Consider the following 16,812-nt stretch of genomic DNA (forward strand, 5'->3'; position numbering starts at 1 on the left):
TTTAACTGAACAGTTTTCAATGATGTAATTGAAGACACACACTTAGAAATTTCTGCCAACTCTTCTTCTGGCCACTGCTACAACCCCCCCTCCCCCCACCTCTCACCCCTTCAATGCTACCTGAATGGTGAGTGAGTCGGACACAGCAGCAGGCATTTTCATGTGTTTCCTCATTTAATCCTCACACACTTTGGGAGGAAGTGGTCTCAGAGAGGGTTAGTGATTTACCTAAAGTCCTCAGAAGCAGGAGTCACAGCTCCCACTAGCCTCTAAGCACCAGGGCAGGGATATCTTGTTTGCTGCTGTATGTCTCATGCATAGAGCAGTGGCTGGCACATAGCAATCAAGAAGACTTTGTTGAATAAATGAACTACAGGTAAACTGGCCCCCAAACCGTCATTCTCTTCACAACAGCACCCTGCACCCCGCACTCTCAGCCCCCAGGGAGCAATTCTTGCCCTGTGGGCTCCCGTGCACCTGCACAAACATTTACCATGTCCAACACTGGGCCAGGTGCCTCTGGTGCTGGTGGTGCTACTGGTGGTGCAGACAACAGAAAACTTGACAAGATGGAAGCCCTGCCCTCCAGGCGCTCATGTCTTCTCTGCCAGGTCATTTTCACGGCTACCTCCCCCACCCCGAAACACACACTATTTTTTAGTTATAAGGAGTCCCTTTGGTCCCAACATTGCAAAGAAAACCTCTGTCAGGTTTCAGACTCTTCAGTCAAAATAAGGTCTACCCAGGATCAGGGAGGACTTCAGCCTTCCGGCTGGCACTCCCTCCCACTTGAGAGGCAAAGTCCCACCTCACAGGCCTCCAGACTCCCTGGCAAAGCCAGGTGAGTTGTAGGACTCGTCACCACTGGGGATACCCCAGCTTCCTCAGAAGGGCTATTCCCTCGGGGGTTCCCTGATATGTATGTGTAGTGTGTGACAAACCTTAGACTTCTGTTGCCAGGCGACCGCCTCTGTTTTGTTCCTATTATGCCTGTTTCCATAACAACCACAAAGGGGCGCTCTGTGGGCAGGTCCCTTGCCAGGGGGATTCCCCGTCCCCTCCCTTCTCTCCACAGTCCCCTTCTCTGAAATCAGCGTATTACAGGGCAAGAAAGCCGCCGACAGCTCAAAAAGTAATCACGGCCTTTAAACTTCAATCCCAGAAAGGAAGTGAAGGGTGCTGTCTGCAGTCTCCTTGAAAGCAGACTTCCCCTCCACGAGGGCCCTTTGGCACATCAGCCTTAGAAGTGGAAAAATGACTGTTAGCCCCGCTTTGAGCCATCTGGGATCTGGGATCGCCCAGACCCCACCTCCACCCCACACACACAGCAGCCCAGAGATTACCATCCCTGCCAACACATCAGGCCCCTCTCCATTCACTTCCATTGCTTCCTAATCTGTCATCTTTCCCAGCTGAACAGCAAACCAATAGGGTAATTCTGGGATCAAAACATTATTTCCTAAGCAATTCTCAAACCCCAAACTCAAAATACGAAGCTGAGTAATATCTTCCTCCTCCAGCTCCATTCAAATCCCCGCCTGTATTTAGGTCTCGGGCTTCAAATAAGGAGTTCCTGAATTACTCAGACCAGACAGCCGGGAGACTGGCAACCCCCCATTACACTCAGTCCTAATTGAAATCTTCAGGCCCAAGCAGAACCTAAGTTACAGCTGATTAGAGAACGAGAGACAAGACGCAGGGCTTTGAGTACAGACTCTGGGAGGCAAGAAGGCAAAGAAAGACGGTCAGGACGAGAGCAAGGGAACAGAAGTGGGCAGGGAGAGCAGGGCAGGTGGCCACACCGGGCATGGTTGGATTCCCAGCGGCAGCAAGAGATGCCTTAGAGGCCGGTGAGTTGCCAGTGGGGATGCTGTGGGAGCAAGAAAATAATAAGAAAGGTAGACCCCAGATTAAGGAAAAGAGGTGGCAAAACCCGCTTGAATAAGGCTGGGAAGGAGGGAGGGAGGGAGGGAGGGAGCGACAAAAGAAGAGCTCAGAACTGAGTTGGGGATGGGGCGACGGAGTTGTAAACAGCAGCCGAGGGAGGGAGCTGGAATGAACGGAGCTGCCAACGCCCCGGCCAGCTCCCTCCCCAGCAGGGCGTGGGGAGCAGCGAGGGAGGGGCCGAGAGAGGGGCCGAGGGAGGGGAACACTAGCCTCCTCTCCCCATTTTTGGAATCCGCCTTTCTCTCATCCTTTCCAACTTCCTCTGCTTTTCCCCCAGGCCCCGGGGGAAAGGGAGATCAGCCCGGGTTTCCCTCCATCCTCTCTGCTTACACTTCCCAAGTCCAGTTTAAGGAGATCAGGCTGAGCTGGGAAGGAATGGCCTAGGCTGCCCAGAGCCTGAGTCACCACATAGTTGAGGTTCCTGTCACTTGAAGCCCCGCCTCTTCTCCACCCTGTGCCCTCTGCTCGCTGCGGGACTTGGTTCGCTCAGGCTGACCCTGCCCCAAGACTTGCTCCACTTCCACACTTCTTGCCCCAGTCAGGCCTGCCGTCCTGGGCTGTTGGCAGCCTTCAGTGCCGCCCTCTCCCTGCTGCCAAAACCTAGTGTGCTTTGTCCATCATGCTCACACCCTCAGCTTTTGAAAGAAGCACCCTCCAGCTCTTCTTCGGAGCAGAGGTGACTCAGTGAGTGGCTGCAAGAAATGTGCAGACTACCATGCGCCCTTGATAAGTCACTTCCCCTCTTTGGGCTCCAGTTTCCCTATGGGTGAAATAAAGGAGTTATTAATATTCGGTGTGGTCCCCCGTATTCCCTGTATGAGGGATATTCTGAGTCTGAGTCAGAGATGGAGAGTTACTACGGAGGAGAGTGGGATAAAAGGGGTGTGTTTGCTAACCCCTGTCCTACCAGCGGGAGAGGGTGGAGCAGGGCACAGACACTCCACCACAAGGCAGCCAACACCCTAGGCAACTCGGTGACTCAGGCCCCACATAGAGGCAGACTGGCAGGAAAGCACCCGTGGCCTTCCTGAGTCAGGCGAAATGCAGATCTCCCTGAAGAATGACTGGCCAGGGTCCCGCTAGAAGCAGCTCTCCCTCACACCTAGAAAGCGGCCAAGCCCAGTGCAGCCCCCACTGCCTTTGACGGACGCCTTAAGCTCAGGGAACTGCCTCCCTGGTCTGCTCAGATGCCTGCACCACTCCTACCTGGCCTTGGCAACCCCTCTGCCCTCAGCGCTCAACTCCGTATCCCTCCCCACCCTCTACCAGCTCCCCCTGCCCTGCCATGTCCCCTTGCTTACCCCTTGGCTCTGCCCATTTTCACTATCCACCCCCTTCCTGGCAGAGCCAGCCAGATGATTGCAAAAGGGCTGAGCCAGCGGGAGAGGCCCTCCCATGACAGCTGCTCCTGCTGCGGAGGGGAGGGGGCAGCTGGAAGTCGAAGGAGGCACATTCCTGGGGGACCTGATCAGAAATAGCCCCAAACCCTGACTGACCAGCTAGCCCCTGCTCTGTGCGCCCTGCCCATAGTGTAAACAAGGTAAGGTCAGCAGGCTCCCTGTGAATCCGAAAAAATCAGGGAAACAAAGATGGGCAGGGCAGGGCTACATGAGGGGAGGGGATGACAAGAATGAAAAGAACCCAGGAACATCTAAAATCACCACCGATATCTTGGCCACCGAACCAGTCCCACCTGCCCAAGGAATTCTCCCTCCCTCTTCCGAGAGATTCAAGTCAACAGTGCTACTCGCCAGCAACCGCCATTATCCCGCACTCCACCATCCCTGGGGTGCAGAGGGCCTGGGACACCCCAGTGATTCCACTGGAGTAAAACTACGGCCTCCTCCGGGCGCCGTGCCAGCCTGATTAGAGCAAACAGACAAGAGCAGGTGGCATAGTTTCTCTAACCTTTCGGGAGCGCCAGTGTTTCAGCTCTGCAGCATTAGGAGAAGAATAGAGAAGAGGGTGGGTACCCTGGAATTACATTCAAACATGCAGGACCAAAGCAAGTTGGGGAAGTTACAGTGCCCTGTATGTATGGCCGGTGGGGCGAAGCCACAGCCACCCAATGAAACGCCTTTGATGTGTGGAAGGACAGACACTTCTGGGTTCTGAGGACAAAGACTGCTGGTTGCCATGAAAACCACAGTATTAATTTCAGAAATTACTGGGTGGAGTCTCCAAAGCACTTCATTCCTCTCCCTTCAACATTCTAGACCCTGGCCCCACCTTTCAAAAGGGGAAGTGGCACATTGGGGGCATGTAGGCAGCTGGAGGGATGGGTCTGACCCAGTGATAGCAGCAGCTGTCCAGCTCCAGCTCAAAGCAGGGCATGAATAAAATAATTTTTAAAAAAGGCAATCTAGGTCTTTCTTGGAAGAATTTTAAAGGCTTTTGACTTTGTAATAAGTGACTTAAGTACAAGCGCCTACAAAGCTAAAATAAATAGCTGCTTATAGCCAGTGTCTACTGGTTTATCTACAACCTAAACCAGGTCTCGGCCCTTCCCATTCTCACTTCAAGCTCTGGAAAGCTTTTATCTGCACTCAAAGGCACCTCTGAGCCCGACTCCCTCTCCAGTGTCTCAACCTCCGTTTCTCGAGGCTCCGAGGCTTTGCCCAGTAAGTGGATAAAACAGCCTCCGCCTTCCTTCATCCTACCCAGTTCTCCACGCCCTCTTCTCAGCCTCCGACCCCCGTCTCCGCACCCCCTTCCCTCTCCGCCCTGCGACCCCAGACTCTGCCGGCACGCGCTGCGCCTTGGGCACAGGGACGCCAGCTCTTGGTGGCTGGCGGGTGGCACGAGCCTCGCTGGCACGTCTGGAAAATAGCCCAGCAACGAGAAACGTGTCCCCGCGCAGGCTCTCACTGGCTGCTGGCGGTAAGCCGGGCAGGGCTGGAGCGCCCCCACCATCGCTGGGAGGAGCGAGGAAAGGCCCTGCTCCAGCGGTGCTGGGGGGTGGGGGGGACACCCACAGGGGACCGGGAGGGCTCAAGTCCCGAGCCAGCGGCGATGCGGTCTTAGGCTTCCCCGGGGCAGGGCGGGACTGAACCAGTTCCAGATGTACTTCCCCTCTTTTTCGCCCACATTTGCCGCTAGAAAACTCCCACCGTTAACTTTTTTCTTGCCCATCTCGGGCAGCGAGGAGGGCCTCCATCTCACTCTCCCTTGGAGGCCGGCTGCGAGCCTTCCTGAGGCCACAACCCCTTCCCCTCGGGCCTCCCAGCCCACCTCCTGCTTGTGGGTACTGGCCCGTCCCCAAACGCGAGGCCTGGCCTCATCCAACGACCTGGCCAGGCGGCCCGCCCTCTTCTGCACCAAACCACTAGAGCTAGAGGCCCAGGAGGCAGGTGTGGATGAGTCACTCTTCCTGCAGACTCTGAGGGAGCCTAGGAGGTGAAGGTCCCAGCCCCCCAGGCCAGAGCTGGCCGGTCCACATGGGCTACAGGCCTGCTGCTGATCAAGCTTGCACTGGACCCACAGAACCACCCCCATTTTCCTAAGTGGGCCCCACTCCTGGGCCTCTCAGGCCTCAAACCTACTTGCACAACTTGGTCTCCCCCACCTAATCTTCAGCCACTGGGAAGATAAGGACCTCAGGAAGGTAGTGACGATTAAGCAAGCAAAGGAACAGGGGGTGTGGCAGGAGACAGAGGGAAGTCTGACAGGTTAGGTGAGGCCCCAGCAACCAGCTCAGGGTGCACCGCAGCCAGCACCTCACACTCAGATCCTACCCACTAGGAGCCCAGGAGGCTCAGACAGGTAGCAAGTCTGGATCCAATGCAAGAGGACCTGCCAGGAAGCAAACTCGGAGCAAGAAGCAACTTATCCTCACCCAGCTGGATTCCCAACTTTCCTGTGCTCCTTCTTTCACAGAACTCAACTGCAGTCAAGCGACCCAGCTAATTAGCCAAGCTACCAACCCCTTCTACACCCTGAAAAAGCACCTTCTTCCCCTCCCAAGCCAGGAGCCGCCTCCCCCCACCCCTGCTTAGACTAAGGGGATGGGAGAAAAATACACATAAAACCCTAACCTGAACACCAAAGGCAAAGTCATGACTGTTGCTGCTAATGCCTCAAAAAGTGAATGGAACTAGGTTTCTAACTTCACCTGAGTTGTTACATTTACAGGGAGATCTTCACTGTTCTTCAGAAATGATAATCAGGGGCCAGCCCGGTGGCTCAGGAGGTTGGAGCTCCGTGCTCCTAACTCTGAAGGCTGCCGGTTCGATTCCCACATGGGCCAGTGGGCTCTCAACCACAAGGTTGCTGGTTCAACTCCCGCAAGGGATGGTGGGCAGCGCCCACTGCAACTAAGATTGAACATGGCACCGAGCTGAGCTCAATTGGTTGGAGCGCGGGCCCTCAACCACAAGGTTGCCAGTTCGATTCCTCAAGTCCCGCAAGGGATGGTGGGCAGCGCCCCCTGCAACTAACAAGGGCAACTGGACCTGGAGCTGAGCTGCACCCTCCACAACTATGATTGAAAGGACAACAACTTGACTTGGAAAAAAAAAAAAATCCTTCTAAAAAAAAGAAATCCTGGAAGTACACACTGTTCCCCAATAAAGACCTGTTCCCCTTCCCCAATAAAATCTTAAATAAAAAAAAAAAAAAGAAAGAAAAGACAATCAGAGTAGGGGCAAGAATCTGTGAAAAGGGGAGAACAATTAAGCTCAAAGGAGAAAAACTGGGTTTAACATCCTGTATTTACCACTTAAGATGTGTAACCACAGGCAAGGTGCGTACATCTCTGCCCCACTTCCTTGTTAGAAAGCAGGGATGCCCCAGAGCTGATCTGCAGCCAGGCAGGCGCTGTGCCTTCCGACCCTTGGCTGCAGCCACCTCCTACCTCACAGGGCAGCTGTGGGACATGAAGTCCCTCTGCAGACTGTGGACTACCATCGTTGTCAAGTATTCTCTCCTCACTGGGTAAGGCCTGGAATTCAGTACCTAAGAGTTAGGTAGTCACAACGCCCCATGTCACCACACCCTAACTGCATCCAATCTTTCCCAGCTACAAGACAGTCAGCACAGTAGGACACAGGGCAATCAAATCACAACGGAGGCCAGGCCTCTCTCTGCTCTTCTGATTCCTCTCCTGCAAAGGGAGGTACTGCAGACACAGCAAACACCCAGCTTCCACCATCGCCTATCTACACCCCTATGAAGGAGCTGTTACTCACAAAGGAGGCAGGACAAGAAAGGGTTCAATGTTCAGTTTCTTTAATGACCCCCGTCTCCCTGAAGGGCGGGTGCAGGCAGCTAGGCGATGGCAAGAGATGTTCACTTGAAGATCTTGCCCTGATTGAAGGCTTTGCCCACATGCTGGAAGGCCCCCTCCCAGCAAAAGTACTCTCGAACCAAAGTCTGGGTCTCCTCGCTGCTAGGATCCAGTTTCCGCCATGTATATGACTCATAGTCCACCTGCCAATCTGGACTCAGCTGAGGAGAAAAAGCCAGGTAAGCACGTGGTCAGGTTATCAGACACTGTCCCACACTGGTTACTTCCAGCTCAGACACATGTCATCAGATCCCAGGACTCTGGGAACACGACAGCTACTTCCTGTACACATTCCTTAAACTCTCCTGAATGCTCTCAGCTCAGGAATCAAGGTGTGCTTCCCGTGTCCCTGCCCCACCCTAAAGAGACAGGCTCCTCCCCAACACCTTCCTCACCGGAAAGGCTAGCTCCTGGCCTCGGAAAACCCACACTCCAGAAATGGAGCTGCTATTGTTGGTTCCAAAGAGGATGACACTGGCGAAGGCATTCTTCCTCAGTTTGTCCAATCGCTGGAACATTCCTGAAGGGGCGAGACAGAAAATTCAGCCTTTGAGATCACATGACCCTGTGCTCCCTTCCTCTTCCCAGACCCACCCTGTTCTCACCAGTAATGAGGTTGCAACTCATGAAGGTCTGGGTGAGCTCTTCGGGGAAGCGGTACTCAGAGAACCACAGGGACCAGCCATCCTTATCAAAGTGCTCCCAAAAATACGGCAGCGCCACAGAGAGTGTGTCCTCGTTGGAGTACTTGCGCTTAAACTCATCCAACACAAAGGTACTGAATGGAGGAAAAGGCAAGGACGTCAGTGTGAAGGTCCTACTGAGGCATCAAACGGTTGCCAGGCTAAGAAAAGTGGGACTGGGGATTTGTTTCTTTGTGCCTTCCTGAACTATTTTTATTATCTGTGACCATAATTCCTTCCCCCCCAGTGAACACGGGCTCTGAACAGCTCCTAAAAATGTACTGGTTTAAAGGAAGAGTCCCTGGACTGGCAGATGTGTACAAGCTTATGAGGGAGGGGAGCTGAAGGGTATGATGGGGCCTAGGGCACCCCCATCCTCCCTACCCCCAGCCCAAGAATGCACCGGGAGGGTGGGTCCCAAAGGGGACCTGAGGGAGACCTGCCCCAGGAAAGGCATGGCGAACTGCTGCCCCCTGGTGGAGACAGAGTGAGGACTCTTGTTTTTTGGCTGGAGAGCCCCTCCCAGGGTTCTTTTCTATGAGTCACACTCAGTTACTGACTCACCCCTCTTCCCCCATCACACAGGCCTCTTCCGGTGACACACGCTATCATGACTGCAGTGTAAGCAGGGAACGTTTTCAAAGGACCTCCACCCCAAAGCTCACACCCATGTCCTTTAGTCACTCTGCCCAGAAACAAGTTCACTCACTGCCACACCGTTGGGTTCACGTTATCTTTAACGCAATCTGGCACACGCGTTAAAAAAAGCCAGGAAAGCCAGCATCAAGAGGAGGGCCCCCGCACCCAAGCAGGGATTGTTTTTTTCTTTCTTTACATAAACACATGTTGCCTGAAGAAAATCACCCACAATGCTAGCAAACAAGATGACAACTAATTCACGTCTTCATGAATTCCCCACTGGTCATTTTTCAAAGACGATACAGGTAGTTGTGTGCCTTACACAATTTGGTCATTTAATACTGTGACATGCTATGAGAATTCTTTTTGCAGATGCTTTAATGGCTATAAATCCAAAGTGCCATAAATCTATTAAACCCCCTTACTGAATGTTTAAGTTGGTTCAATTATTCATTAGTACTACAAATGCCCTGGGTACCACTTACATACACTTCACTCATCCTTACAACCCTCGAGTTAGGCTGTTACCCTCCCTCGCTTTACAGAAAAGGTTAAGTGGTGTGACCGGCCCAGTTATATTGTAGCAAAGCAGAGAATCTGTCCTTTAACCCTAGGCCCCAGGTTCCTTTCCAATCACCAGAGACCCCATCTAAGGAGCTTTAACACCCCAACCAACCATTGAGTGGGACTAGGGATTTGTTTCTTCAGACATCCCTGTACTACTTTTATTATTTGTGACCGTAATTCCATTTTTTCCCAAGTGAACACAGGCTCTGAACAGCTCCTGAAACAAGTTAGCTGGAAGGATCAAAATTCACTCTGGACAAATGACCGTCCTGGTCTTTGAAGGCATTACCTTTGTGACATTAAAAACCCTGGGGAAATCATCTTAGCAGCCCAGTAGAGCACCACGGCAATGCAACAAGCAGGTATTCATAAACAGCCTCAAAAGGCTTTAATAAATGCCAAGTTTGTTCAAGATTTTAAGTTTTATTGCTTGATTTACTTTCTGCCCAGAGCATAGACCCAATATACGAGTATGTGAAAATCTCTAGCTAATAATTAACACTGTCTATGTTACAACAGCATAGGTAATTTGGGTTAGTTATCACAGCTTATTTACACACACCAAAAATCTTGCTCACTCTTGACCTGCCCCTGTGTTAGGTTCAAGGTAAAGCACTTCAGTTCAGAAAGACATACATCTTTTAAGAGCAGCCTTCTTGATCTTGAGGAAAAGTGCCTGGGAGAAATAGCTCTCAGCTATACTCCAAGTTGTCCCCCAAAGGCGGAAACAGCAGTAACATTCCATTAATATGTTTGTAATTTACAACTTGAAGCACAACTACTACACCCATCACCAGTGCACATTCTTTAAACTGGTTTATCCCATACCAAAACCTTAACAAAACGCGAGGTCAAACCCTAGCAGACTAGTGAAAGGATGGAAGAGTGGTGGGTAAGCAGAGAAAAGGGAACAAAGTATAAAGTGACCACAGAAAAGACGTTTCTCATATTGCTTAAAATTCTAATAAAATGACTTGGGGCAGTGACTGAAGAAAGGTTTGATGGCAGAGTGTGGAGAGACTGTTTAATGCCATGACCACTGCTGGACCCTTGAGCTAAATCCAGTTAGATCCGGGCCAGAACAGAGATGGCTTCTCCAAGTCCATCTGATGGACCTTTTATGCCCACAGCGCATTGGTTTGTGCTGGTTCCTGCCCCAGGCAGGAATGTACAGCATTTCCCCCTTATCTGGGGTGGGTCATGCCCTGTACCCCTATCCATCTTGCACTGTCCTATATAAAATCTCTTAGCACCTGCCACGTGGCTTGGAGGACACCCATGTCATCTGCAGCAAGACTCGCCTGGTATGCAAGTTCCCTTAATAAACTCGGTGTAATCATGGAACTGTTGGCCTCCTTCTAAGGTGTCTTAGCCCTAGGAAATTTTACATGACATGGAGAACTGGGAAAGTACTAGGTGTCCCACTTTTTTCACACCAAAAATCTCCCTTTTACTGTACTTTCTTCCGAGAACCCCTACAATTACTGAAAGGAGGATACAGACAACCACCCCATCTATTTCCTTCTGCTTGAGGGGTTTAACTCCCCCAGTTGGGAAACACGAACCAGACAGGCACTCTGTAGCCATGGTCACCACCCTTTCTCTTAGTGAGCAATGGTGATAGTCTGATTCATCAGAACAGCAGAAAGATAATCAAATGACACTGACACAATGTCCTCTGATTCAGCAAAGCCAGCTCACACAGAGCAGACACAGGCTCTCTACACCGTCTCCCCGCACCTCTTACTGTATTAGTTCTGAGGGATCGCAAATTTTAACGAGCAGGCTAGAGACCAATGTTCCTCCACACCCAATTCTGTGCCTATCTGCTTTTTTTAGCTAGAAGGGGAGTTCCAATCTTCCCCATACTAGATGCATTTGGAACTTCCTTTCAACTTTCAAAACTTACCCAATTCTTGATAAATTCAGGAAGTTGTCTTATTTTCAAGTAAAACATACCTTTAATTTTTTATGGACGACCCAAAATTCTGGGCCCTGGCTGTGAGGGGGATCACATAGGCAAGAACAGGCCTTTCCTTGGGTCCCATGCCCCCTACCCTCCAGTATCCTTCCTTACCTCTTGGGCAGGTGAGCAAAGGGGTCTTTGGCCTTCGGCTCAGCAGCCAGCGCCTGCTCACATTCGTCCATCTCCTCCTCAGGAGCGGGAGCAGCTGCCTTTTTCTCCTCTTTCCGCTCAGCCTGGGGTTTCTGCTTCTCCTCCCGAGAACCTTTCTCCTTCCGTGGGGTGTCCTTTTTAGGCTGGCTCTCTGCAAATTTTTTAGCTGGTGCAGAGGAAAGGAGATAAGTTAATGTTCCTGCCACCTTCCACATCCCTCCAAAAGCAGGCAGCAAGCAACGTATTAGAGGAAAACTGCTGGGTGCGGGGACAGCTACGGGATCTAGGCTCTCTGCTGTCACCAGCTCACTGAACACCCTAGAGCAAGAACACAACCCTCACACCACGTACAACTGCATCGTAACCTTATTAACACAAATGAGTTGAGAGTACGTGCATACAACCGGGTTCACGAAATATTTGTTACTACGTGATACCCTACATTCTTGGGCTCACATAACCCAAAAGCCAGACAGGAAACCCAGGGTTCAGACTGAGCAAACCAGCCTGACGCTGGCCGCATGGTCCTCTGCCTCCTCTGACTTACCATCAAACTGGGCCATCTTCTCACAGAGTTTCACCTCCCCCAAGACAGCCCGGAACTGGCGCTGGTTAATGCAGGTGAGGAACCAGCGGTTGGTATTGGGGAAGGCCTGGCGGAAAGAAGGCTCCAGGACCTGCCAGGATGGAAACAAAGTGAGTAGAGGGAAAGATCCGGAGGAGTTTCAAGCCAGAGACCAACACACCTTTGCTTCTTTCTACCCCGAGGTGCTCCTTCCTCCTCCCTCCCCCCCCAGCAGCTCTCTAGGGCACCATCTTACCCTGAACGCCTATTTCCCATTTACCTTCCTAATCCCTAGTCCAGTCCAATTTAAAGAATACTTGGTCCCATCCTCCATTTACTACAAAGCTACTTAGAATATTTATATGGTGCCTGACTCCTTTCACAAAGCCACTTCACATCTACAGTTTCCAATCTTTTAAATTTCACGTGTTCATAAAATTAAAAAAGGGGGGGAGGGGTTGGGACCAACTGAGGGCTATCGATTACTCATTGTCAAATAAACAATTAAAACAATCTACATTAACAACTTCAGAAAGTAAAGAATATTCAACAGCAAAAAGTTTTTTTCAGAATAACGGACAGTTCTTTAAACAGCTTCATGAAAAACTCATTTACCACTTTTCAGTTTGTCAAGATCAGAGGCAAAATAATCTTGTGGTGGAGAGGACAGCAGCCAGTTTTGGAGTTCAAATTCTATTCCCCCACTGCATGCCCTTGGGTAGGTGACACTTCTCCTCACCCACTCAACAGGCTAAGATGACCCGTTAGACCCTTGGCGTAGGGTCTGGCACAGCAGGGGCTTTTCCCTGCTATCCTCACGTCACTACTCCAGAGCAGCATCGATTCATCAATCAGTGGTTTAGCAGGCAGCAACATGTCATCTCTGACCCAATAACCTCAACAGGGATTACCAGTGTCCTGGTTTTACAGTTTACAGAGGCAAAAAATAGGACTAAAGAAATTCACATACACCCCAACCCCCATCTACAACTAGTAAGCGACAAGGCCAAGAACAGAACCTACTTGTGCCTCCAAAAGCTCTCAATGCCAAATTTACCTCTATCTTCATGATCGGGCTTCCCAAGAAATGTGGGACAAACTGAATCTCTTAGCCCCCCCCAAATAAACTAAGGGCAACAGAACGTCACCACACTTCTCAGAAGGAAAGCAGTCCCGGCCCTCAGTCTCGGGATTCCTCGACGGTCACCTCAGACTGCCTCATGTCCTGGTCCTCACAGCAGGACAGTCACCTGGAAGCCTTGGCACCTCGGTTCTCATCCCACCAACCCGATTCTTTATTAACTCACCTGTTTATAGAGCCACAGCAGGGTGCAGACAACTGTGATATCAGCCAGCGTCACACGTTCGCCCACCAGAAAAGTCCTCGTCTTCAAGTGAGCGTCCAGCAGCCCCAGAATTCGCCTCACCTCCTCCTTCGCATTCTCTGTGGCCTATTGATTTAAAATGACCAACTGTATCAGCGAGGACCAAACCCTTTCCCTCACCCCAAGAACAGAACTCAGGTAGCCATTTCATTTAACCCTTTCAAAGGAGTCAGATTCTAGGATTCTTCCAAAAGTATCACAAATGAAGCTCCCAGTGTTCAAATTCTTCTTGGTGCAGTCTGCCCTCATTCTCCACTGTAATGATCGTAGCCATGTGTCTTTGTATTTTAAAAGGAACCTTAGAGGTCCTCTGGTCTCAGCACTCCCCTACCATTTGGCATAACCTTCCGACAGCAGAGGTCTCTCCTCTGACCACCATTGACAGATACCACGTCCACTGGGTCCAACAAAGACTCAGACACCATCAACAGCCCAGTTCTCCAAACTCACACCCAAAGATCAGGTCCTTGATTTCCCACATATTCTTGGCATCTCCTTTTCTCATCCTATGTTATTTCTCACTCCCTGACACTCTGCAGCTGGTATCATCCCCACTCCTGGTCTCTCCCCAAGTTCCAAGGCTTACCTGCTTGTTGTGGTGCATGATGCCCAAGGTGGGGAACACCCAGGTACTGGCTGGGGGCACTATGTCGCTATCAGCAAAGCTCACCCACTGTACCACCTGCGCTGCTGCCTCTGGAGTACGTCCCCGAAGCTCTTCATTGCTCACTGCAGAGGCAGAACACAAAGGTCAGAACCTGGGGGTCGTGCCAACAACAATCCAATCCCTAAAAAGTCCTCCCCTTGTCCATTCCAGTTCATCCTCATCCCCTTTTTCACCCTCACTTCCAGAACCTCCATGCCATATCTAGTGCAAATTACCGTAGTAGGCAATGGCATTGCTCTCAAACACACAGAATCCATCGTCGCCTTCAAATGCTGGAACCTGGGGACAAAGCAGTCAAAAGGTCAATGAAACACACAAGAATTTCTCACTAGCCAAGCCCAGGAACTGAACTGTTTTGGATAAAAACGTTTTTATATAGGACTGATGATCCTTTCTAACGAAACGCCTGATACTATCTGAAACTCAGGAACCAAAAATATTTGAATTAGCTTGGTAGCCCTTATAATCTGAAGTCACATAATAAACCCAAAAGATTTACGTATTATTGAATATTTGGATAAAAGCCTTCAATCAAACAAGCAAAAGGTCAGAGGCCAAGTCTTATATCTAAATCTGTAGTACTCAAAATATTATGGTGCTCCCCACACTGCACTTGAGCTTCTCCTCTCAGCCTGGTTATTTCCGTAAGACCCGCGGGGCAAGGATTCTGCTCATAGTTGATACCTGACATATTTGCACTGAAATCAGTCAAAACTCATTCTCTCTCCCACAAATACAAAGTACGCCTGTAATTTTTTAAAAATGTCATTGAATAGCTCTTTAGTGTCTTCACTAATGGGAATCTGCAATTATCTCAAAATGTGTTTTTTAAAAAATCACTGTAATGTGGAAAAAATGGAAAGTTCCCTTTTAAAGATGGAGGCCATCTGAAAGTGATAATCTTATAGCCACTTGGGTTCTCAGGACCAAAGACCCCTCCTGCCACTCCCCCACTCACCTTGCCGGCTGGAAATTTACGGAGAAATTCAGGGGTGCGGTTGGTTTGACCAAAGTGGAAGTGGGGTGGTGCGGAGAGCACGCGGACCTGAGCCCCGCTGTACTGAGCAGCAATGAGGGCTTTGAAGGCCCTCCAGTTTTCAGGGTATGTGTACAGCGTCTGTGCAAGAAAGGGGGGGGGATGTCAGTATGAGTAGAAGGGTCCCAAGTCCTAAATGTCACCTCTGGGATGACTTCCCTGAACAATCCCAATCTGTTCAACTCACTCTTTCACTCCCGATGGTGAACCAAATTCTTCAGAATCTGTCATGTGTAATCAGAGTCCTCCAAAACACCGAGAACAGAACTACACACCGACTGCTAAATAAAGCTTGTTGACAGATTTGACCTTCCCTGAGGACATCTCTAGAAGCATTCTCTTCCCCTCAAATGTATCTCCAAGAAACCCAGAACTTCCAGCGCCCTCAGACTCCATCTGCGACATACACCCCAGCCTTTCCTTGTTTCATTCATTGAGGGTTATCTAGTGCCTGTCTGTTGCTGAGCGGCTCACCGCTTCACAAGCATCGTCCTTGTCTCTAAGACACACACACACACGAAGACATTTCCAAGTTCCCCTCCGAAGAGACACAGGGACAGCGATACCGAATGGCATCTTCTCTCCCTAAAAAACCTTTCTTCCCTTGTCACGCATTTCATTCCTCCGGTCCTGTCCGGCAGTGAGTTCCCTGGTGTTGCCTACCTGGCCGGCGGGGTCCAACTGGTCTGACTCCACAGTCCGGAGAGACCTCTTGCTCCCAAACCTCCCTGATGGACGACACTTAGACCGTGGCCAGCCGTACCTGCCCACAAAGACCCTCCTCTTCACCGTCTCTGCTGTTGCCCCACAAAACGGTCGCAAAAGTTCTGTAAACCTGCCCGGATCCCATGCCTCGAGGTGGCAATGAACCTGAACCCCTTTCTCCGGCCCCAGACGGCCAGGATCCGGCATCTCTTTTCTCCTATAACCCAGACCCTTCCACCTCTTTGGCCTCCGACAGCCCCAGCCTCAGTTCCCCTCCGGGGCCTGGAAGCCCTGCTCTCCAACAGTAAGATCTCTAGACCCCGAATCAGTCCCCCACTCGGCTCCAGACCTCTTCTGACGCCGGCTGGTCCCACTCGGGGAGAGGATGGCGTCGGATATAGTGACCTGTATGGCCTGAGCCGGCAAACTTACCCCAGCCGCCATGGTGATTCCGCAGAGAAAGGGGGTGGGGCTCTCAGTGCTGCCGCAAAGTAAGCCGTGAGGGAGAGAAGGGAGGGGGACAGGAGAGGGCCGTGGAGAAACAGCAGCCGGAAAGCGAGGACGGCATAGAAGGCACACGCACGACAGTTCGGTGCACCTCGGCAGCTGAATTGGAAAGGGGGCGGGGCCTGCTGACTGGCGCGGAAACCGCTCGCGCCTGCGCAGTGGGTCACTTGACTGGCCCGCCCCTCAGGTAAGGCCAATCCGAGTCCCAACGTGCAAAGAGGCGCGGAGAAACTGTGAGAACTATCTGGACCGCTTCCCCTAGGCAGCTACGTGGCACAGCTGCCGTCCCTGCGCCGCGCTGGGTCCCGCAGGCACCCCCACTCCGGCCCGCAGTATAAGTGAGACCCAAGATGAGAGGCTTGATGGGAGGTCCTGCCAAGCCCCTAACATCATGACTGTGTGACACGCCACGGTGTGGAGATGGCGGTGTGCCAAATTCCTTTTGACCTGCTCTGGTTTTCTAGAGATGAATGTCTAATCGGAGCCCAAGTCTGAAACCCGCTGTTATAATAAATTTAGTTTTTCTCCCATTAAACCACCTTGCATCTCCAGGATGCTGTTATTTCCAGAAGGGCACTAGTCTGTGGGCCTTCAACAGGGGAGAGGCTAAGGGACAACGGCCATATCCCTTCCACCTCCTGTCACTCTGGAGGGGTTGACAACTTAAGAGAAACTGATATGGGCAGCCATTTCCCCATGTTCAGGTCTGAA

General features: G+C 51.2%; 1 protein-coding gene across 1 annotated transcript; it reads right to left on the reverse strand.

Moving 5' to 3' along the window:
- Positions 1 to 7,156: 7,156 nt before the first annotated feature.
- On the reverse strand, positions 7,157 to 16,181 carry EEF1G (eukaryotic translation elongation factor 1 gamma). The gene is made up of 10 exons (XM_019713928.2): positions 16,027 to 16,181; positions 14,812 to 14,970; positions 14,069 to 14,132; positions 13,773 to 13,915; positions 13,109 to 13,252; positions 11,784 to 11,913; positions 11,198 to 11,402; positions 7,837 to 8,009; positions 7,627 to 7,751; positions 7,157 to 7,392 (listed from the first exon to the last, which is right to left on the reverse strand). The coding sequence occupies exons 1-10, from the start codon at positions 16,036 to 16,038 to the stop codon at positions 7,234 to 7,236; spliced, it is 1,314 nt and encodes a 437-aa protein (XP_019569487.1). The 5' UTR covers positions 16,039 to 16,181; the 3' UTR covers positions 7,157 to 7,233.
- Between the last annotated feature and the right edge of the window lie 631 nt (positions 16,182 to 16,812).

Source organism: Rhinolophus sinicus, linkage group LG06 (assembly GCF_036562045.2).
Source record: "Rhinolophus sinicus isolate RSC01 linkage group LG06, ASM3656204v1, whole genome shotgun sequence".
Lineage (NCBI taxonomy): Eukaryota > Metazoa > Chordata > Mammalia > Chiroptera > Rhinolophidae > Rhinolophus > Rhinolophus sinicus.

Coding starts and splice junctions, on each gene's coding strand:
- EEF1G (XM_019713928.2), bottom strand. Junction 13,916..14,068: donor CAATGCCATTGCCTACTACG/GTAATTTGCACT, acceptor CTGCCTCTGCAG/TGAGCAATGAAGAGCTTCGG. Junction 7,393..7,626: donor GCCAGGAGCTAGCCTTTCCG/GTGAGGAAGGTG, acceptor TTTTCTCCTCAG/CTGAGTCCAGATTGGCAGGT.